This window comes from Xyrauchen texanus, chromosome 37 (genome assembly GCF_025860055.1).
Source record: "Xyrauchen texanus isolate HMW12.3.18 chromosome 37, RBS_HiC_50CHRs, whole genome shotgun sequence".
Classification (NCBI taxonomy): Eukaryota; Metazoa; Chordata; class Actinopteri; order Cypriniformes; family Catostomidae; genus Xyrauchen; species Xyrauchen texanus.
The window spans coordinates 25,788,612-25,812,925 of record NC_068312.1 but is presented as its reverse complement, the minus strand read 5'-3'; the positions used below and the strand labels follow the sequence as shown (position 1 = coordinate 25,812,925).

General features: G+C 38.9%; 1 protein-coding gene across 1 annotated transcript in view; it reads right to left on the bottom strand.

Annotated features, from left to right (window-relative positions):
* Nucleotides 1-24,314, bottom strand: part of nphp4 (nephronophthisis 4) — a 200,718-nt gene that overhangs the window by 78,023 nt on the left and 98,381 nt on the right. Inside the window, exons 9-10 of the mRNA XM_052108606.1 lie at nucleotides 8,103-8,273; nucleotides 2,707-2,836 (exon numbers count right to left, since the gene is read on the bottom strand). Coding sequence (XP_051964566.1) covers nucleotides 2,707-2,836; nucleotides 8,103-8,273 — 301 coding nt within the window. The remainder of the gene's footprint in view (nucleotides 1-2,706; nucleotides 2,837-8,102; nucleotides 8,274-24,314) is intronic.

Genomic DNA, 24,314 nt, shown 5'->3' with positions numbered 1-24,314 from the left:
AATCTAGCATTTAATCTGTAACATTATCTAACATTTGAAATCAGGAACAGAAAAGGAGGCACAACGTTGTCAACGTGCGGAACGTGTGCGACACGGACAGGTTAATCCATTGTGCACCATCTCCACTATGCAAGCTGGGTCTGAGTTTGGGTGGCAAGTGGGATGGCAAAGCTCAATTTTAGGATGGCAGCTACCACCCCGTGCCACGCCCCTGGCCAACACAAATATCTCATATCACGCACCTGTCATCGACAAGTGCCTGGAGCGAAATGGATGTCTAGCCTTTGTGATAAATGTGATAAATGTAATCAAAGTAGCCATCCGTCGGGGAAAGAATGGGGATTAGCCATCCAGCGCACCGTAAACCTGTGGCTATTTCATTGGCCTCCTCTAATTCTGTATGGAAACAACATAAAGGCAGATTTCTTTTGCAATAAACCAAAATGCAACAATGTTTTTTTTTAAGGCCAATTGGATGGAAATGAGCAGGAGACAGCAAATAAAAAAAATAAAAAAAATGTTTTATATATTTTCACTTTGATGATAACAGAACAGAGCAAAAACTGGAAGAAACTTGGCTTATGAAAAGAATAAAATAAAATAAAAAACTCCAAAATGATTACAGAAAAATCTGCCAGCACGGATAATACTGGACAGTAGAACGTCACTGTATAAAATACTGGTCAATTATTTAAAATATATTTCAATAATATGTTAATTGTGATAGAATATTGTGTGCCTTATTTGCAGCTACTTTTGTATTTAAAACAAATATGCCCTCATAAATATTTATTTTATTATTTAAAAATCACCTGAAAATCAATTCCAGGGGACAAATATTTCTCCCTAATGAAAAGAAAAGTTGACATGGAGAGCCACACATTTTGGTTGCCTATGCCTCAGATATGAAAAAGTGAGATGGCAGACTTGGCAATTGTCCAAGAAGGTAGAGCTCAATCAAAGAAGAGAGCAAGCCAGAAGACGAAGATAATATTCTGAATTTTGATTTAATTATTAATAGTTCTGTTCCTTAAAAACAAAAACAAACGTAGAACAAAACATTCCAGATAAGTTCCTTGCGGTATGGTATGTAAAGGCAAAGCAGGTGAATCTACAGCACAATTAAAACCCTGAAAAGAAAAGATATATTTTACTACTGCTTTATGCAGTCCTTTTTGCAGAATTTGGCAATAAGCCACCTTAACTCGGCAACCTACTACATATGGCTGGTGAAGAATCTAACTTTAAGAACTTTTGGACGTTCTGAATACAGTATCATTTTATTTTTCACCTCTTATCTTCACTCTTTCCCCGCCAGCGTTTTTGAAAAAAAGTTGCCAGCCACCGCCAGGGCTTTTGACGATTTTCGCTAAAATTTAATGGCCCGCAGAATATTTTCTTCCATGAATATATGAAGATGCTATATATCACAATAAAGATCTGAGCCTCTGCTTTTAGGCAAAAAAAACGATTTTATTTTATCTTCATTTGTTCTTTTTTTATTGCGACTTGAACAGAGGTAGGTTTTGTCAAAAAACAACATTTCAGACAAAAAGCTGAGAAAAAGGCATGTTTATGTCTGATATTTTGAGCTTCTCAATACTCCACTTCTTCATGTTTGAGACGATCGCAGTCTGTTTCTTTGATCAAAGAGTTGCGTACTCTTTCAAAACATGCGCAGGGGTCTTCCTTACCGTATAACACCTAAAACACGGAAAATTCCGTGTTTGGCGGGGAAGCGTTTTTTCATAAAACACAGAAAATTCCGTGTTTGGCGAGGAAAGAGTTAATAGAACCCGCAAAACAACCTGTTATGCATTTTTTAAAAGTGTGACACTCAGCTAAAGCACTGTTTGATGGCAACTAAAGCAACACAGCTGAGCAATGCAGAGCTTTGGAAGCTTATTTAGGCTCCACATAAGGTGTTTCTAACTTTCTAACTTTCCCATATAAAAATCATTAATGAATGGGAAATGCATTCCATAATGTCAGTAAGTCTAAGACACTCTGAAGTCAGTATTGTAATGCAATGGACATCTGTCTTTTACAGTTTCATGCTCAACAACAGCTGAGAAATCATAGAAAATGCCATTGTGGCAGGGAGGAGGGTGGATCCGTGTCATGATGCTTCACACCCAGCCCCTAATCAGGCTAATCAAGCCCTCGAGAGTGATAAAGGCGACTGGAGGTGGCAGTTCCAGAGAGAGAGCTTTACAGGCAGCTACCCAGCATGTGTTTGTTTTTGTCTTTTTGTTTAATTTTATTAAACAATTATTTATAATGTCAAGCCGGTTCTCACCTCCTCCTTTCCCTTTAACTGTGTTACAGCCATCTTTCAGGGCTCATAGCATTTTATAACCATGTGAAAACTCTAGAATAAGATATAGAACTTTTATGAAGCAAACTCCCATTAATCTCTGTCTCAAAGGACATACACATCACCCTTTTTTCGCAAAAGAGCAAAGAGAACATTATAATGGCTGGAGGCCAAGAGTAGGTGTCATAAGATGTTTTTGTAATAAAACATGACAGGGGGGGGGTCACAAAACAATTGGCCAGAAAAGTATCACCAGTACAGCATGCAGCCCATCCACTGAGAAACTTTTTGATTTTATCTCACTAGACATCACTGCCTTGTAAAATGCACAAGTCACAAATGAAAGGTTTTGCATCTGAGCAGAAGAACAACAATAAACACTGACTCACCTTGGGATGCAGAAAGAAACTTCTTAGCTGGCAACATTTCCCGGGGGGTCACTTGTAACTTTGTGCTGGAAGAAGATCCTTCTACACTAGATGAAAACTTGAACTTGATGGTACTTTTCCCTAAATTTATCTGTAAGAACATTACAAAATGCAGTTTCAAAGTTTTGAAAAACTGTATTTTTTTAATACATATAAATGTTTGTGAGATGTTAAGCACTTTAGTACATTTTGTTCCATTTCTCTTCACCGTTGAACCAAGTTTTTGCTAAATTTTAACTGAATGATACCAAGCAAAAAACTATTTATGTACAGTGCATTCATAAATTATTCAGACCCCTTGAATAAAATGCTTTAAATTTTTTATTTATTTTCCCATCAATCTATACTCCATGCCCCATAATGACAAAGCAAAAGATTCTTGTTAACTTTGCAAATGTATTAAAAAGAAAAAACTGCAATATCTTATTGACATAATTATTCAGAACCTTTCCTATGACACTTGAAATTTAGCTCAGGTGCATTGCATTTTTCTGGATCATCTTTGAGATGTTTCTACACTTTGATTGGAGTCCAACTGTGGCAAATTAAATTAACTGAACATGATATGGAAAGGCACACACCTGTCTTTATAAGGTCACACAGCTGCAAATGCATATCAGAGCAAAAACCAAGCCATAAGGTCAAAGAAACTGCCTGCAGAGCTCAGTGACAGGATTGTGTCGAGCTACAGATCTGGGGAAGGCTACAAATTTTTTTTGACTGCATTGGATTTTCCCAAGAGCACAGTGGCTTCCATAAATCTTAAATGGAAGAAGTTTGGAACAACCAGGGCTCATCCTAGAGCTGGCTTCCTGGCCAAACTGAGCAATCGGGGAGAAGGGCCTTTGTAAGAGAGGTGATCAAGAACCCGATGGTCATTCTGGTTGAGCTTCAGAGATCATGTGTGGAGATGAGAGAAACTTGTAGAAGGACAACCTTCACTGCAACACTCCGATCTGGGCTTTATGGCAGAGTGGCCAGTTGAAATCTCTCCTCAGTGCCTGCTTCGAATTTGCAAAAAAGCACCTAATGGACTCTCAGACTGTGAGAAACAATATTCTCTGGTCTGATTAAATGAATATTGAACTGTTTTTCCTCAATTCCAAGCATCATGTCTGGAGGAAACCAGGCATCACATATGCAATACCATCCCAACGGTGAAGCATGGTTGTGGTAGCATCATGCTGTGGGTTTTTTTCAGTGGTAGGGACTTGGGGACTGGTCAGGATTGAAGGAAAGCTGAATGCAGAAAAATACAGTAATATACTTAATGAAAACCTGAGCGCTCAGGACCTCAGACTGGGCCGAAGGTTCACCTTCCAAAAGGACAATGACCCTAAGCACAATGCCAAGACAATGCAAGAGCGGCTAAGGGACAATTCTGTGAATGTCCTTGAGTGGTCCAGCCAGATCCCAAACTTGAACCCAATCGAACATCTCTGGAGAGACCTGAAAAAGGCTGTCCACCGATGGTCCCCATTCAACCTGACAGAGCTTGAGAGGATCTGCAGAGAAGAATGGCAGAAAATCCCCAAATCCAGGTGTGCAAAGCTTGTCACATCATAGCCAATATGACTTAAAGCTGTAATCAGTGCTATTAGTTGTAATAGTTGTACTATTTTTATCTCCTATTTGAACTTAAAAAAAAGTATTTTTAGAGTGCAGACCTTTTTGCATTTTCATATTGATACATAGGTCTTAGCACTTAATTAGCTGGGAGAGCACGGTGAGTGCTTTGATCACCTGTTACTTCAAAATATATTGTTCAGACAGTCTAAAAAAACTGATGCACACTTACTAAGATTACTACGGTAACCTGAAAGAAGAACAGATAGACGCGCATTGTGTACATTCTTTCAGAATCGAATCTTCACATAATGACAAAATATGATGCATTATATATTGATTATACAATCTTTTGTACATTTTGTAACATACTATTTTATAACAGCCTATAATAATAAAATGGACAATATACTGGAACAAGACGCAATGCAGCAGCCATAGACGCTTGTCAGACATATTATTATATATATACAGTTATTAACATGTAATTGCACTTTGAGTACTCGACAAGTACTCGAGTAATTAGTCAGAGTACTTGAGTAGACAAAATGACCAAACTGCCCATCCCTAATATCAACTTGGTCAAAGGAGGGACAATACTCTAGAATACTGTAGAATACACACTCATAACACACTGCAACACTCATAACACAATGCATAGAAAATTAATGAATCACTAACAAAAGCCTTCATCAGCCAAAATCAAAGGACAATGTGTGTAATTCCTCAGTTAATTCGGGATGACTTAAAGGTCTTTAACACTAAAACTTATAGTTCATACAAAATCACTATGTTTAATTGTTGAACCAATACAAATAATTAGTTAAATAACTAATTAATATTGGCATTATATTCATTAATTTTGTACAGCTGATTTGAAACAACGCCTATTGTGAAAGCGCTATACAAATAAATTTGACTTGACTACCCAGTTAGTGGTCTGAATACTTATGTCAGTGTGATATATCAGTTTTTATTTTTAATACATTTGCAAAGATATCTAAAATATGGTTTTGATGTGGAAACAATTTAAGCAAAAGGCTGCAACATAACAAAATATGCAAAAATTAAGGGGTTTGAATATTTTATGAATGCAGTGTACCTATGAAACAGCTTGAAGTGAAATATATTTCACGTGTTGACATATTTCCTATTGGGCAGAAAATATAGAAAGGCTCATCTTTCAGCAAATAGGTTTCTCGGTTGCAGGCAAAGTGACATTCTCATTAGAGCAATTGATTGGACACAAATCTGTGTAGTATAAGATGAGTCATCTGTGTTTTTAGTTCATTTTCCCGGAAGTGAAAGACTGTAAATTTTAAATGTGTATGTCTTCTAAACGTTATTTATTCAATAGAGGTTTTTAAATATCCAGCCATCTTCAAACTCTTTTGAGATTGGGTCATTGAATAACCCCCATGTTAAGACATAAGTGAAAACCACTGCTCAAAGAAATTGGTCTTTAGATTTTTGCACAAACTCAAACAAGCAGGCGGATTGAGCTCTAGAGTGTGAAAACCTCACACCTACATTCTAAACTTATTCATCGCCACTGATTAAGAAATTAGTATAACTGCGTGCCTGGTAGAGTTGTCATGGTGAAGGAGCCACAGGAACTGCAGCTTGCAATTTTCTAATCAAGTTAATTGACTTTAATATGACATTGGTATAATAGGGGAGACAGATAACAGCCTAATGAAACTGTAATGAAGGTTCTAGTAGTTAGTTTCAGTGAGGACATTTGGGCTCTTCCTTTTTCACTGTTTTCATCTGGAAAATGTTCAGAACTGTGGGGAGATGTTTATACAAATAGGATTTCTAGGTTAAGGCCAGCAAACAACTAAATTTTTTAATAATGTTGTTCAGGCCTGACCAGACCAGTGACTTAGGTGCTGAAATGAACAGAATCAGACATTGCAGTCTGAACCAACAGAACATTAGGTTGAATCAATGCCAAAATGTTGGCTTTGGTATGATAACATCTCCTCTGTAAGTATATTAAACTGATATCTTAGGCAATAAATCAATAATCTCAGGTGACTGATGAACTGAAACTAGGGCTTTCTAAAGATTCAAAAATTAAATGTCAATAATTCACAATTTAATCTCTTAATTGCATTTAATCTCTTAATTGCGTTTAATCTCTTGATTGCGGTTCTGCACTTTTCTTCTGAGCTGGATGAATGTGATGGTTTGAGGTATACCTAAGGTTAACTGTGATTATCATATCACCCTATCTGATTAGGTACACTAGGGGGAACTGATATTTGTTTTATATGGGGACGTGGGGTGATTTTGATCCCATGTGAATCGGTCGTATCAGTAATGTTTACAGACTTTTTACAGACTGCTGTCTTTTACCTTCTAAACACCCAGGAAACATAACCGCAGGTTATACTAATCTTGTAAATGCTTGTAAAAGGGTAAATATTTTACCTTGTACCTGAAGTGTGGTAGTATTGTGTGGAGATGCCGGAAGATGCAATATCAAAACATGAAATAAGCACAAACCACTCATCAGATGATAAAGGCTTGTGGCAATTTAAGGTAAGATTTATTCTGCATTAGCTAGCCTAACCTAGCATATGCGTTGCCCAATACTAAATTACTCACACTGCTAATATTTAATTACCTAACTGCTGAAAATGTAATCAGTTTCAACATGACAACAACGTGTAAATGACAAATACGTGCCCATCTCTGCAATTTCTACAAACATTGCTTATCCTGTTGAATTGAAATTAGACATTACAGATCACAACAATTGCATTGCAGATATAAATCTGGAAAATTAATCTCGTCTGAATAGGGCTTAAGATGTATTTCCCAAAAATATGTTGTCTGAGCAAGTATCATATTGTAGCCAGGCCTTCTTTTCTTGTTTACAGACATGAGGTAAAGGCGCAATGACAAATGTGCCTGACATTTCCTGCTAAATTGAACCTAACAGGTCTGAACATAAAATCATTTTTGTAGGCTTACCGTAGTAACTCTGAATAAGAATGCAATTTGAATTTTATTTTATATTTTTTAACCTACTGGCTCAATAAAAGTATTTTATTCATTTTGAATGTAAATTAAACTGAATTAAAATGAAGAAATCTTCCATAGCGTATGTTTTAATAATATAATAATTTACTTACATTTGTAACAAAGATATTTTAGCTGTTGTTGTCTGATGATCTTCTTATATGTTTGAACAATAATACAATATTTAAACTTTTTCAAACCATATTTCACCAGAAAGACTACAAATGATTAGACTAGTTAAACATCCCATCTGGATTTGATTTAAAGATAAATACAGATTTCTTTTACAATTCATGTCACACTGCATGAGCTGCTAAACTGTGCTGAGTAGCAGCCCATTTTCATCCAGGTCAGGTACAGAAACGTGCAAAATTATGATATCGTACCACGACAAACTACTTTCAGTAACGATATTCTGTGCAGCCCTAATCTACATGCTATTAGGATACTGGTTTTAGAGCTAAAAGGAACAAAATCTCTCATGCATGTGTTTTCCATGAGTAATATGAGATAAATGCTCTTATTTTTGTCTTTTGTCTTCATTCTTAATCAGTGTGACTAATGCCACAACAGAGCCAGATTTCTTTTAGAGCTACTTTCATAATGTATAATTGCATAATTAGTCTGCCACTATTAATTTAATTGCAACCTTCTGATTAGAGCCATTGCATAAGGACTTTAAAACAGCCTGCATAAGAGTGGATCATTGTATGATATTAGCATTATTCCTCAGTGTGTGTTTGTATGTGTTCAGTCATTACCTGCTGTGTGTTTGCAGAGTAGACCATGACACCCCAAGGGTTGGGAAGTGCACCGCCCTGCATGTTGAGGCACACATTCTCACAGGGGCCCTCAGGGTCCAAGAACAGACTCCAGACACACCAACGTACACACTGCATAAATGCTGCTCTGGGCACAGCCGTTGATGTCATCTAGAGACAGAGGGATAGAGAGAGAAAGAAACAGAAGAAAAAACTATGAAGGAGAGATGGAGAGGTTTATAGTCATTTGTTTTCTCTGCTCATATACATGATAATCTTTTGCTATAATAGCACAATTACAGTAAAGCTCAAAAAATGACAAAAAAACACCATGAAAGAAGTCCAGACACTCGGTCACACACTTTTTTACCAAGTATAAATCCATACAATGGATTTGCTTGTGATAGAAACATTTAACTTTCTCTCTGTGGAAATTCTCAAATATTTTTTGCATTCGTCTGAGACACCATATTTTAATGTCCAGTATATGAATGGAAACTAGATCTGAAAGCTACGGCAGATGGCAAACTTTTATGGAGTACATGTGTGGTGCTTTTATGATGAATTTTTGTCCTTTTGGGAGATCAAAAACCTTTGTAACATCCACTATCCTATTATGGTAAAGAGCAACTTAGACATTTATTTAAAATTGAAGTCTCTTCTTTTGTGCTCCAAAGAAAAATAATACAGCTTTGAAATGACATGAGGGAAAGTAAATGATGACAGAATTTTCATTTTAGGGGTCACTACTTCTTTACATTTTACCAGCTATGTTACAGAAACATATCTGACTTCACAAAAATGCTCATTAATAGGCTAGCTATTTCATTAGGAATCACAGGTTTATGCGAATTTTCGTGAAACATTTCTGGCTAACTAAGTAGACCTCAATCACAGAACAGGTCCCAGATCCCATACTTTGGCCTCCCCTTGAGTACTTTTAACACAATAAAAAAAAAAAAAAAAAAAATCGCTCACATTGGATGAATGATTGGACAATGATTTCTTATTTGGACACTGTGCTGCCAAAAACACTTCCCAGAATGAAAACTCAGCAGGCATTATAATCACATAAAAGAAACATATCACCTTTCATCTCACAATATCAACACACGTGCACGTATACACACACTTCAGCAAAGAGTTAAATTAAATAAAGATGACTGATAAAATGTGAAAGGGAAAAGGAGGGAGAACTGAGCAACCTCACAGCTAAGCTACAATCCTTTGGGATCAGGCATTAAAGCCAATCAATAAATGAGCTGGTCACTGTAATTAATCATGATAGAAAAAGTGCGAGGGAGAGAAGGAATTATTCACCCCTCCTCTCTCTCCTTCACTCTCACCTCCCTCTGGTCTCTCTCTTTCGCGCTCTCTGAGGTTTGATGTATCTGGCCAATGATATATAGGCTGTATGGTAAATACTCACCACTTCAGCAAAGAGCGTTAATACAAGAGCTTTATCTCTCTCAAAGAGATGTATTTCACACTTCACAGGATGAGAGGGAGGGAAAGAGAAAGACAATGAGAGAGAGAGAGAGAGAGAATTTACTATAGTCTTTACCAATAAGAACAACAGCCCTTAAGTTTCTCAGACCCAAATACAAAAGTAAAAAATAAAATTCAACTTTGATCCTCCAAGATAAATCTTATAGGCTAAAATGGGAGAGCAAACGGATTTCCTTACATTTTACATTTTTTTTTTACATTTTTTATGCATTTGGCAGACGCTTTTATCCAAAGCGACTTACAGTGCACTTATTACAGGGACAATCCTCCTGGAGCAGATAGGGTTAAGGGCCTTGCTCAAGGGCCCAACAGTGGGATCTTGGTGGTGCTGGGGCTTGAACCCCCGACCTTCTGGTCAGTAACCCTGAGCCTCAACCACTGAGCCACCACTGCCCCCCTTGTATTTCCTTTGACAACCATAGAGAAGTGAACATCACCATTGTGCAGACAAACAGTGAAAATACAACCATTTGAAACATCTTTATTAACAAAAAATGTGAAAATGTAATTCTTTCACTAGAGGTATCAAATAAAATTGCAAAAATAATGACAGCTTTAAAATTGGTTTTTACAGAACCGTGCACAAAAACTGTGTACTTCAAAAGCGCAACAGTCCATTCAGTGATGAAACACCCAAAATTCATAGCTGTAAAAATGAATCAAAGGTATTATGTAGGACTACATGTAAAAGTAACTAGTAACAACCAACAATCAACTCTTTAAAACAGCATAAAATTAAAATCTGCTATGAAAGTAACAAAACCATGAGGCGTTTGAACGGAAGAGGGCCAAGTACGAGGAATTGGCTGGTGAATGCCGTAGCAGGGGATGGAAGTCCCGCTGCCTCCCCATCGAGGTTGGCTCCCGAGGGTTTACCGGCCAGTCGCTCTGCAGGGCCCTCAAGCTCCTGGGAATAAGGGGACTGCACAACAAGAAAGCCATCAGGAACATCACGGATGCCGTCGAGAAGGCATCTAGATGGCTGTGGATCAAAAGGGGTTATCCGTGGATCAAACATGCTACCTAGTCACAAGTCGGGGAATGATCACCCCTTGCTGGGTCGCCTGGGGAGGGTGTATGATGTTGAAAGACCCGATACACCCGATGACTCCAGGTTAAATCCCTGATGTGTGTCTAGGTCGCACCTTCAAGGTGTATGTTAAATCAGTTGACATGGCACCCAAGTCAGCAATAATCACTAAACATACAGCAACATATTTTTACAGCCAGCTCCCACACAATACATCAAAGCAGTGCCGAATCTTCCCGCTGCCAACTCTAAGAACACATTGATGTTGCTGGTTTTGGTAACAAGCAAAGCTATTAAAGTGGCTTGTGGTGTGGAGGTTGGAGTGGCTCTGGGCAGGGGTTCCAGGCAGCCATGAGCTGCAACCCAGTGTGAGAACTCTCAGCGGGTGTGCGGTATGCTACATTGGGGCCACCAGCAGGACTGAAGGGAAGAGAATGTACAGGCGGAATGATAATGAAGTATCCATCCTTAAGTTCAAGCATGAAGCAAAAATCCAGTCAGTACTGTGCTGGAAGCAAAAGGACCCACTTTAAAGCTACTGAATAAAACATTCAAGTAGAATCTAGAATTGTTATTGAAGTTCTAGTATTCAAGTTTTGCACAAAAAGCTAATAATTGTGTGTATATTTGTGAATATGTATTGTATTCAATAGAAAAAAAATGTTTTTTTTTTTTTAATGGGGACAAATGTGTGTTCCATGTGTTTTATTATGTGGTATGTATGTGGATGTACAGTATTGTCTGATAAGATGTATTTTCTATGCCAGTGTCAAATATGAATTTCGGTCTAGGAAATCTGAACAGACAATAAAGTCAAAACAAACAAAACTAATTCCAGAACATTTTCCTTTACAGAGCTTATTTCTACAAAATCATATGGCAGAAGATTTAATTAGACTGTGTCTGTGTTCTAAATCTTGTGTAGATGCAAATACATTTCTATACGCATGCTTTATTTCTTCCATGGTTAGGTGCCTAAAAATACAAGATCATTCATATGTATCAAACCTATAATTTGTAATAATGTTTACATTTTCAGCATTGCCACAAGGGGTCCTATAGCAGATGCACAACTGTCACCTCAAACACTCAAACTTAATGAGTATTCTTGACTTGTTTTCCAGAAAATATCTAAACATTCTTAAAACAAGCCAAATTTACTTGAGAAGCCCAAATTACAGAAGATATTTTGTCTTGTTTTCAGAGAAATCTAACAAAATCTAATAACGTCTATGCTTAAAACCAGAGAAAACAATAACTATTTGGGAAAATAGTTTTTTTTTTACTCCATTGGCATAGTTTTAAGCATAAACCCCATCATATGTTGTAAGATTTCTCTGAAAACAAGACGTACATTATGCCATTCTGCTTCTCATGTCATTTTTTGTTGTTTTAAGGATGTTTAGCCGTTTATACCAGAAAAAAGAAAACTCAGAAAAAAATGATTTGTTGTAGTGAAAGGCTGGTTCTCTATTTCAGGTCAACTCATGTTATGGTGGAGCAAAGTTTGAAGAGAATCTTACATAGCAAGTTAATAAAAGTCAAGTCAAGTGGTTTTTATTGTCGTTCAACCATATACAGTTAGTACAGTACACAGTGAAATGAGACAACATTCCTCCAGGACCACGGTGCTACATAAAACAACATAGGACAAACCCAGAACCACGTGAGACTACACAGACTAAATAACATACCTATATAAATTGCACGTGCAAAAAGTATGGGACAGTACAATAAATTACTAACAATGAACAGGACAATAGACACAATATGGGACAGCACAGCGCCGACCAGTACACAGTAGTGCAAAAAGATGACAGTTTCTAAAAATGCCAAATGTAAACATAACATACTATGAGATAGTGTTCTATGGACATAGTAGTTATTGAGGTAGCAGCCAGTTATAAAGTGACAAAATTAAAGTGCAACTCAGGACACGTGTGTGTGTGTGTGTGTGTGTGTGTGTGTGTGTGTGTGTGTGTGTGTGTGTGTGTGTGTGTGTGTGTGTGTGTGTGTGTGTGTGTGTGTGTCAGACCAGTCTCTGAGTATTGAGGAGTCTGATGGCTTGGGGGAAGAAGCTGTTACACAGGGCCGGAATGCTTCGGTACCTCTTTCCAGACGGCAGGAGGGTGAAGAGTTTGTGTGAGGGGTGTGTGGGGTTGTCCACAATGCTGCTTGCTTCGCGTATGCAGTGTTTTTTGTAAATGTCTTTGATGGAGGGAAAAGTGACTCTGATGATCTTCCCAGCTGTCCTCACTATCCTCTGCAGGGCTTTGCGGTCAGAAATGGTGCAAGTCCCAAACCAGGCAGTGATGCAGCTGCTCAGGATGCTCTCAATAGTCCCTCTACAGAATGTAGTGAGGATAGGTTTATTGCAAGCTAATTGAATAATAGCACATCTGGTTTAATGGCACAGTTCACATTTGAAGGAAATTATTGTCCCCTTTAGTACTAAAGTTTGATTTAGCCAGAGCAACAGAAGGCATGGACCAATCATTCACACCTGCATGTCTGTTGTGCTAGGTAGAATGAAGATTCCCATGAGACAAAAGACAGAATTTATCAGTGATGCCATAGGATATGCACAGGGTTGGGAGGGTTACTTTTGAAATGTAACTGTATTCTAATTACCAATTATTTAAATTGTAACTGTAGTGATGTATTCCGTTACTCCCCAACCATGGATATGTATATACTGTTGGCGGGGTGAGCAAGAGACAGACGCAGTGGGTGTGGCATCAGGCCTTGGAGAGACGTTTATTGGAAATAATAATGAACAGAAAATTTTCAAAACGGGGAATAGTGTCCAAGGGGAAAAACGTTCAAAATAAAGTGGGTTCAGGCGCCCTCTCAGTGTATGAGCTATGTGTAGGTCTAGTATTCATAGGATGGTCCAGGACGTGAGGCAGGGTCTGACGGCTGAACATGCTCCCCTCCTTCTGGGACACAAGGGGTGGCAACTTCTCTGACAGTCTCCCCAAGGGCCAAGGTGTGTGAGGGGAAGGCGGCAAAGGCATCTTAGCCTGTCAGGTGAAATGCGTGCTGTCACCCCTGACAACACATCTAACTCGCTGGGGGGTCCGGGTAGCATGTCCGGTGGCACATCAAACTCAGCAAGTACCCTGCCTGATCTGCACCTGAACCTGTAAAGATCCCAAGGGGAGGTGTGCTCTACGTTCTTATGGCAGAGGTTATGAGGCTATATTCACATCAGGTGTGCCTCTTAATACATTGCCAAAATGAAGATTAAAAAATTGCGCCTCTCCTCTCTCCAGCCCACTCCCATTGTGAGCCTGGCTGAAGGACGGGGTGGGGCAATGATGATGAGGGAGGGGTGGGTTGTACCGCCACAACTGAATATGATATGCAAGTTAATTATAACATTACTAAGAACCTCACATGGCTTGTAATTCATGTCAGATTATTACGGAGAGATACAAGTAAAGCCCTTCATACGTCATTTTAAACAATGCTACAGAGAGCGTCTCAAAGACCGAGCATCAAAGAAAAATCTAATCAAAGCACCCACAGATGAGAGTCACTGTAGCACATAACTACCAGGAATTCCACATCAAAGTATGAGCTCCAATAACATCAAGGCACCATCTGAAGACCATAAATGTTAACACGAAAACAAAGAGCAAAAAAACTAAACTTTGCCACACTTGAGAGTAAAATAGAGTGAAACAAGAAATTGCTAGAGGCAGAAATTAAGCTCTACAGTACGTGTTTATACAGAGTGAAGAATTCGAAAATCATTGACCATAAAAGTTAAAACAGTCAATTAAGACAAAGACAGAATTCATCATTAGAAAGTGATTGTGAAGACTCCTTACGGAAAAGTACTGGAGTGCATAATCCAATCAAGGTGAAAGATCAAACGCCTTTACAAAAGGCTGCCGGCTATTTCACAGCTATCAGACAGCTGAAGATCCATAATTCATAAGGCAGGACATCAGAGATGCAATACTGGATTTTGGAAATCCAAAATCAAATATATAAGAAGTGTGAACCACTCAACACTGGAGTGTTGAGAAGATACCATAATGAATATGTCAAGAAAAATTTAATTACAAAGAGCAAAACGATTATACACACAATTACGTGGGTCTGACAGGCCATTAACTCATAAATTAATAATCTGTTACTTATTTGCCATATCACTTATAGATATTTTCCGTCTATGTCTCAAATAGCCCAAAGTTAAATATGAATACAGTCCATTGTTTTCAAATTGTTTCAGTCAAGAAACTCCTCTTCATCCTATGTGCCACAGATTGCTGCATAGTGATGAATATAAGTGTGTTCTCAGACATTTTTCTGGCATATTCCTCAGAGACTGTGCAGCTATGTGGTTGCTGGCAGGGACAAGGTAATGCATTGTTGGCTCTCAGCATTGTCATGGTGAGGGGCTGATGCCATGCCTTCCCTGCACACACTGTGCTGAGTCTTTTCCTCAGCACTCTTTCTGCTCACTGACGTAGAACTGTCTTGAATCTTTGTTTAAAAGCTCTTAAACAGAAAAAAAGAGAAGAGGTAGAACATAGTGTCTCAACCAGGAGGCAAGGACAAGGAATCTAAAATTAACTAATGAAAAGAGAGATGTTTTAAGCAACTCTTACCTGGACCATCATGTGATCTTCTTTGTCCATTTACTGTTTTTTAAAGCCAACACGAAATGGCAATCCCAACCCATTTTACTCCCATAATGACCTATTGCGGAGCGAACAAGAATATTATGTGGGCAGGAATTTGTGTACCACACCAGAATAGACAAAGGCAGGTTCCAAGCCATAGTTAATTTTTCAATACTGAAAACAAGGCTGTGAGGGTTACACATGCAGTCCACTCAATAAGTCATGCTATCTACTATAAATGTCCAATGTCATGTCTAATTATCACAATCCATGTTTTACATTTATATTTACATTTATGCATTTGGCAGATGCTTTTATCCAAAGCGACTTATAGTGAGTGCACTTAACACAGGGACAATTCCCCCAGAGCAACCTGGAGTTAAGTGCCTTGCTCAAGGACACAATGGTGGTGGCTGTGGGGATCAAACCAGCAACCTTCTGAATAACAGTTATGTGCTTTAGCCCACTACGCCACCAACACTCCATGTTTTGTCAAGTTTTCTTTATTGAATGAACTGTATGAATTGAACTGGCATGATATATTTTTGTTTTGTCAGGTAAACCAATGTCACCAAGAACCAGTACAACCCATTGAACAGTGTACTTTTATCACTCACATTCAAACTTTCAATTGTGAAAAAATTATATACTGTATGGTATCTAACCTCACAAATTATATGGACCAAAACAGCTGTGTGATTTCTTCATAACAGGTGATTGGGAGAATTGAGATGAAAAAAGGGATTGGTGATGTCATCCAAAAACAGAAGTTGTTTCAGAGGTAGAGCAAGTTTTGATGAAATATTGCAAAAATATATGTTTTTAAGTCACCCCAAGATAATCACCCCAAGACAATGGCAAAAATCTTAGATTTACATACAGTAATAAGCCATTGCTTCACAGTGTTAAATGCACTTCACAGTGTTTTCTGGTCAATTGCTTTCTTTTATTTATGGGCTTTTAAAGTCTGAACACTAAGTAAGCATCACTTATGTGAAATACATGTTGGATTATACACACAGAAGAATTGAAACAATATGACTTGAAACTAGAGTTTTAAACCTTTGCAGTCCTGGAATTCTTCACCGTCATAAATCAAACGGCCCAGGCATCCTGACTGGTCAGAAAGGCCCCTCTGCAACTTGATCTTCCACACATAGTTAAAGCAGACTTTTCTTTTGTAAGGTTACAAGGACCGTCAGATTTGCACAACTTTAAGACATTTCATCTTAATCTAGCCTTGCTAGATAATGCAGAAAATCACTTTGAAATGTGGTAACGTTTGTACCTGACAAATTAATGATTATAGACTGATGGAACTCTTTAATATGTGTGTAGTGATGTGCCATCACTTATAATTGATAAATATAATCTTTAATTTTGTATGAATCATCTCATTCTACCAAGAATGGTAACTATAAGGTTTAACTTGATAAAATGCAATGATGTGTAAAACCAATATGATTTTGTAACCAGAGATTTTCACGTTTTATTACCTACACGTATAACATCCATAAAAACATGTCATGTTTAGTATGGAAACATTTGTTTGTGTATGAAGAAAAATCTGATGACAATGAATATCATGTATCTACCCAGTTGACCATGTGACTCTGAAAAGTCACTTCTGATTGGTGCAGGACACCTTTGGTGAATTCGGCCAATCTCAGTTCAAATAGTTCCAAACAGGAAGAACTCCCTCTCTTGCTCTTCGTCCTCTTGCTCTTCAGCTGCTCTTGCTCTCTTCATCCTCTTGAGGCTCTTCGGCCTGCACATGCTTCGTCTGGTCGATCCACTGACGGCCAGGTCCTCCCATGTGAGATCCACAGAAGCTCGGGACTCGATGTCCCGAGGAGGAGTGAGAAGTCCTCGCTTTACAGCTAAACTAATTCATACAGACAATAAATTTGATCACACAGAGATTAAAACATCAACGGAACGAACTTTCGACCAAGCGCCAAGAACCTTTCCGAACCTTTCAAAGAACACAAGGAAACACCACAAAGACAAGCAAGTACATCTCCAATATTGTGCTCAAAGTGCTGGTGTATTAATCAAATAATTTGGGTAATCCGATAGCAAATCGATGTAGACTCAAAGAAGGATGAAATGGTTCTTAAGGTATTGTCAACAGACTCCGTAAAGTTCATTTTCACTGTACTGAATAGTTATTTCACATTCTGTCACTTTTCACCAACCTGTCTTATGTATAATATGTGTTAGATTAGATTTATGTTTAGAATAGTAATAAAGTTTGTCTGTGTTCAAAGACGACTTGACTGGTATATTTTGATAAATAATCTCATCCCTGTTTCTGAAAGATTTAACTTCAAAGCTGTACCTAAATACATGTGATATTATTTTCAATAAGACATGAGAATAATACCACTCCAATAAGTGAGTTAATCATTCACTTATTAAAGCAAATTCCTTACAGTAGAAATTGTGAGCTGATAGAATTAGATGTTGTATTAAGTATTCAATGGTGGAGAATCTATTAAGACAAATAATCTAGTTATTTGTCATTTATCTAATTTATAATGGTTGTCGAACACGACTAATGCTGCTATACATTTCCATCTCTAAATTATATATGTAATACGCTACATACATTTATTAAAAAGCTGAGTTTATACACTTTTCCTCCATTTTTTCAGATTACACACTAAGATTATTCTGACTCTTTGCATCAAATAGATGAAAAGTGAAGTGCTAAGCTCTCCAGTTGAAGGACGTGAAAATAAGTTGAAGTCTGGAGGTAGTAAAAAGAAGGAGAGGGAGAGAAGGTAAAAGGGAAGGTAAAAGACAAAATGTATGTGATAGAGAGAAACAGTAAGTGAAATTTCAGGTGGTAAATGGGATGTGCCTGGCAGGCAGGCCACCAGAGAAGTTGGAGGCAATTCTTTAGCTTAACCAGACTTACCTTCACCTAAGTGCACTTCCCAGGAGACCGTGCAGCCCGATACACACACACACACACAAACCCAGAAGCCTGTGCTCAGATCAATGTAAGCAGATACACAGGAAAGGTTTGAAAAGCGTGGCTCCCTGGGATAGGACGAACTCCCAGTAGGCTAGGAACGAGGTTTATGAACTTCTCTGTGGGAGAAATTGACATTCATACTAATTAGTCTACCATTGTTTCTCTGTTCCCACTCTCCCATGCAAACCCCTGGAGAGAAGGCATCAGACCCTGGGGTAGAGTGACCTCTCTTTTCTGCTAAAAATAAATGCACAATGCCGAAGACACAAGCTCTCTTACCGTGTAATGCTTGATTAACATTTAATTAACATTTGTGTGACATTTGCGACAGAACAGAAAAAAATACAAATAAAAGAAAAATGTATAAATAAGCTTTAGTGCTCTGATTAGAGCCGCAATCGTCTTTTTATTGCATGACTGTGAGAGCACAGCTATACAGCCTGTAGGAAATGGGTCATCAATGAGTAACTGACTGAACAGAGTAGACAAGAAAAAGAGAGAGTATTAGATGAGAAACTCAAGTTTCTCCTCAGAGTGTTTCAAAATCGAGAATCTAAATAAAAAATGAAAAGCGCATGACTTGATCCCAATTAAAAACAACAACCATCAACTCTTTAAAATGCAGAAATGTTATTTGTTTTGCCACAGATGTGAGGGTACATGGGTACAGTAAGTCTAAGCCAATATGGCTGTGTAAAAGCTCAACAGCATTGCATAATTTACAAGGATGGGGATGAAGGTGTGTGTGCAGAAAGTTGGCCACAGTTGACTCAACGAAAAATTTAAGTGAAATGGAGCTTTACTAATCATTAACTCTGCTCTGTCTCTTGAGTTGAACACTGGCACAGAGGACACACTCACTAACAGGAGAGTATCTTCCTCTGCTAACCACAGCTCAGCTCAGCTGCGAAAATAAATCATGCTACTTACCAAAGCATGTAGCAGTGCTGTTGTAAAAGAGCTGGAATTCAGCTGTAAATCAAATCGCAGAGGCTCAATTGATTTCTGCTCCAATAGCTAGAGTGTTGGTTAAGTTCTTCATCTAGCATTGTTTGATATGGAACATTAGCCAACCTACAGCAAGTATTAACCAATGCTGGGTATTTTCAAATTTTCCACTTCTTCAGAAAGAGATCACTCTTTATTTTACATCAGAAGAAAGTTTGAAAACTGTTTGGATCAGGCTGGATTCACAGTTTCTCTCAAAGTCCAGTTCTTGCATTTCCACCTTCTGCATGTTACCACTCACATGGTCCAGGTCAGTGCTTTTTTGAGTAATATGTTTTTTATATCTAAATGTATTTTTTTTTCTCTCAATTCAGTGGCACTCCTTCGCTAATAAAACGGTGTGAAATGGTTGTCAAATCCAAATGGATTATCATCCCTTTGAAACTCTCCAGGTGAGCTCACCACTTGCTTCAAGCTAGTCTTCAAGCATTATGGTGAAGGCAAATCTGACATAAAACTTTCTACACTACTTTTGTTTAAAGATTCTTTCAAGCAAATGCCAGAGAGGTTAAAAATCACCTTAAAGGATGAGGACATCATCCGTCATTTTGCTGGTTAGCTTGGACTCGTGAGCCCTTGTAGCTAAAACCTTTTGTTCAGAGGACTATGGTATTTTAAAACAGCGTCTTGTTAATACAGGTTTTTCTGACAATACTGCAAACTGATTTAATAGCGATGGTGTCATTTTACTATGGCATCAGCGTGACTGGTCACAAGCCATTTATGAATCAGGTGATTGGCTTAAAATCTTAAAATCTACGATACCCCCATGAGTAAAGATGGTATTATCGAGGATGTATGCTTCTATGGAGTGCTGTGCCAGCTGAGCAACTGCCATTGAGATTAATGGGAAATGCTAACAAACAGCTCTTTCCAGGTATTGTAGCTCTCCTTCATCCAATAATCACACATATTTAACTGATAAATGGCCCATCACTGTCCTAGTTCATATTGTGAACAGTCTAAACTTTAAACTCAGGATCAGAGCACCATCATTGTAAGTGTTTGTGTAAGCGTGTCACAAACCGTTTCCATTGCATTCGTTACTACAAATCACAATAATCTGACCAGTTGCACTCACTCTTCCTCCAGGACTCAGAGGAGAGCCCCTTTCCAAGCTGGCATCAGTGTTTTCGCATGAAAGCCGCTGTAACCGAAATTATCTTCTGGCCGCAGGACAGATGCAGGGAAGTCTCGGTCTCTGGTTCATTCTCCATTATCCATGAGTCACTGCTTGCGGCAGACTAGCAACAAAACCCTACATAGGCCGGGAGCAGGCCTGTCCCTCAGCATCACGCAACACTTTATTATTTTACCATGGTTTAACGGATGAAGGCTGATCCAAAAACATTAAAAGCAGCGTTTTAGAATGAACACGGATCTTGTTTGAGTTGCCACATTGAAAAATTGGTGTTGACAGACCAGCATTAGGATCTATCAGTGTGAGGTATCAGTTGTCAGACTTGTATGGCTACAAACCAAGCAGAGAAAGAGAGAGAGAGAGATGAGCAGAATATGAGAATTTATGGTAAACACAAAGAAAAAAAACAGTCTGCACTAAATTCAATGAATGCTTTGCATGTCAAACAGTCGATGACGAGGATTCCAGAAACAGCTTCTAAATATGAGTCAGTAAAGTGAAGAAAAATTTGATCAGGGTAATGCAGAAAGACAGATTAAGAAGAGGTCATGGTTTGAGTTATTGAGATTCGCTGTGCTCAAGATTTAGTACTACAACTCTTTTTGTGCTGAGTCAAACTGGATCATGCCAAGTGAGCAGTTCATATTTCTCTCACTCTCTCTCACTGCCTGTCTCACCCATTCTCAATCTTTCCCCTCTCTCCCTCCCTTTCACCTACAGTACACTTCACTGACATTTATCCGAAAATGTTCTAAATAGCATACTACTTTTCAAACTTTTCTTACTATAGCAGCATTATACATTATATATACTGTGCACAGTATACAAATTATCTGTAAAAATAAAAGTATACCCGTTTTACGTACTACATTTGCCAAAATAAGTGTACAACAGAGCACAGTGCATGGAATATTGTCACAATGTAATGTGCTTGACCTGACCTTCCATTTCCTATGTGATTAAATAAACTGAATCTCTTTTTTGACTCGTTATTTAATCTGACCACAAAATTATTTTCCCAAAAAATTTGATAAAAAATGCATAATACCTTGGTCTGATTTTTAACCACATGAATTACGTGGCATGCAATTAATTAATCAATTTAATCAGATATTAAAATTTGTTGAGAAAATAAGTCTAATTCAATACAAATAATGCATCATAATTCAAATAATTATAAATATAATACATATGCCCATAATAAGTATTCTAATTCAGATTTAAAGATATTGCATTATTGTGACTGGTGAGTAAAGAAATATAAAAAGTGACCATACAAAAAGTGCTTTTTCAAAATTGTGTTTGTTTTATCCTATATCATTAAACATAAGCCTACAGTTGAGTTCTGTTAATAGTTCCATCTGCACTATTTTTAATTCCCAGTTTACAAGGGTTGTGAGGGTTGATGTGGCACCCCTGCTGACACGGCTTGGAAAAAAGAAAAAGTCACATGTACTTCAAGCTTGAATTGCTCCAATGGCAGGAAAATAAGTAATATTGTGATAATATTCTTTCAGAATATACCAGTCAGGGGGCATTATAAATTGTGTTTTTTGTTTGCTTTTTACATAGAAAACATACAGGGCATTACAAATGATTTCTGGGCATTGCAATATGTAACCTCTATTAAATACTTTAAATACATAGGAGTGCTACGGCTAATTTTGCTCTTCATCCTCTTGCTCTTCATCCTCTTGCTCTTCAGCTGCTCTTGCTCTCTTCATCCTCTTGCTCTTCAGCTGCTCTTGCTCTCTTCATCCTCTTGAGTCTCTTTGGCCTGCACGTGCTTCATCTGGTCAATCCACTGACGGCCAGTTCCTCCCATGTGAGATCCACAGAAGCATAATTTTTTTTTCTTATGATTTTTAAATGTAGCTGTAGATCTTTCCTAATATGATCTCTTTAAAGATGTAATGGTTGTGTAATTGAGATTTGGTCTTTATTTTTCAAGTCGAGTAATATTGTTGTTTTGGTGATAGATAAAGACAGAAGTAGTGGAGTTTTCAAGTCAAGTCAAGTCAAGTGGTTTTTATTGTCGTTTCAACCATATACAGTTAGTACAGTACACAGCAAAACGAGACAACGTTCCTCCAGGACCATGGTGCTACATAAAAACAACAAAGGACCAACATAGGACCACATGAGACTACACAACGAAATAAAATACCTATATAAACTACCTATATATACCTATATAAAGTGCACGTGCAAACATGTGCAAAAAGTACAGGACAGTACAACAAATTACTGACAATGAACAGGACAATAGACAGTGCAGCGCCGACCAGTACTCAGTAGTGCAAAAAGATGACAGTTTCTAAAAATGTAAACATAACATACTATGAGATAATGTTCTATGCACATAGCAGTTATTGAGGTAGCAGACAGTTATAAAGTGACAGTTATTAAAGTGCAACTCAGGACACGTGTGTGTCAAACCAGTCTCTGAGTATTGAGAAGTCTGATGGCTTGGGGGAAGAAGCTGTTACACAGTCTGGCCGTGAGGGCCCGAATGCTTCGGTACCTCTTGCCAGACGGGAGGAGGGTAAAGAGTTTGTGTGAGGGGTGTGTGGGGTCGTCCACAATGCTGGTTGCTTTGCGGATACAGTGTTTTTTGTAAATGTCTTTGATGGAGGGAAGAGAGACCCCAATGATCTTCTCAGCTGTCCTCACTATCCTCTGCAGGGCTTTGCGGTCCGAAACGGTGCAAGTCCCAAACCAGGCAGTGATGCAGCTGCTCAGGATGCTCTCAATAGTCCCTCTATAGAATGTAGTGAGGATGGGGGTTGGGAGATGTGCTTTCCTCAGCCTTCGAAGAAAGTAGAGACGCTGCTGGGCTTTCTTGGTGATAGAGCTGGTGTTGAGGGACCAGGTGAGGTTCTCCGCCAGGTGAACACCAAGGAATTTGGTGCTCTTGACGATCTCCACAGAGGAGCCGTCGATGTTCAGCGGAGTGTGTTCACCTTGTGCTCTCCTAAAGTCAACAACCATCTCTTTTGTTTTGTCGACATTCAGGGACAGGTTGTTGGCTCTACACCAGTTCGTCAGCCGCTGCACCTCCTCTCTGTATGCTGACTCGTTGTTCTTGCTGATGAGACCCACCACGGTCGTGTCATCGGCGAACTTGATGATGTGATTCGAGCTGTGCATTGCTGCACAGTCGTGAGTCAGCAGAGTGAACAGCAGTGGACTGAGCACACAGCCCTGGGGGGCCCCAGTGCTCAGTGTGGTGGTGGTGGAGATGCTGTTCCCGATCCGGACTGACTGAGGTCTCCCAGTCAGGAAGTCCAGGATCCAGTTGCAGAGGGAGGTGTCCAGGCCCAGCAGGTTCAGCTTTCCAATCAGGTGCTGGGGAATGATTGTGTTGAATGCTGAGCTGAAATCTATGAACAGCATTCGAACGTATGAGTCCTTATTGTCTAGGTGGGTGAGGGCCAGATGGAGGGTTGTGGTGATGGCATCGTCCGTTGAACGGTTTGAACGATACGCAAACTGCAGTGGGTCTAGTGAGGGGGCAGCTGGGTCTTAATCTGCCTCATGACGAGCCTCTCGAAGCACTTCATGATGATGGGTGTAAGTGCGACGGGACGGTAGTCGTTGAGGCAGGACACTGAAGACTTCTTTGGCATGGGGATGATGGTGGTGGCCTTGAAGCACGTTGGAACAACGGCGCTGCTCAGAGAGATGTTGAAGATGTCGGTAAGAACATCTGCTAGCTGGTCTGCACATCCTCTGAGCACTCTGCCAGGAATGTTGTCTGGTCCAGCAGCCTTCCGTGGGTTGACTCTACGTAGAGTTTTCCTCACATCTGCCGTGGTAAGACAGAGCACCTGGTCGTTTGGAGGAGGGGTGGACTTCCTCGCCATCACGTCGTTCTGCACTTCAAACCGAGCGTAGAAGTCGT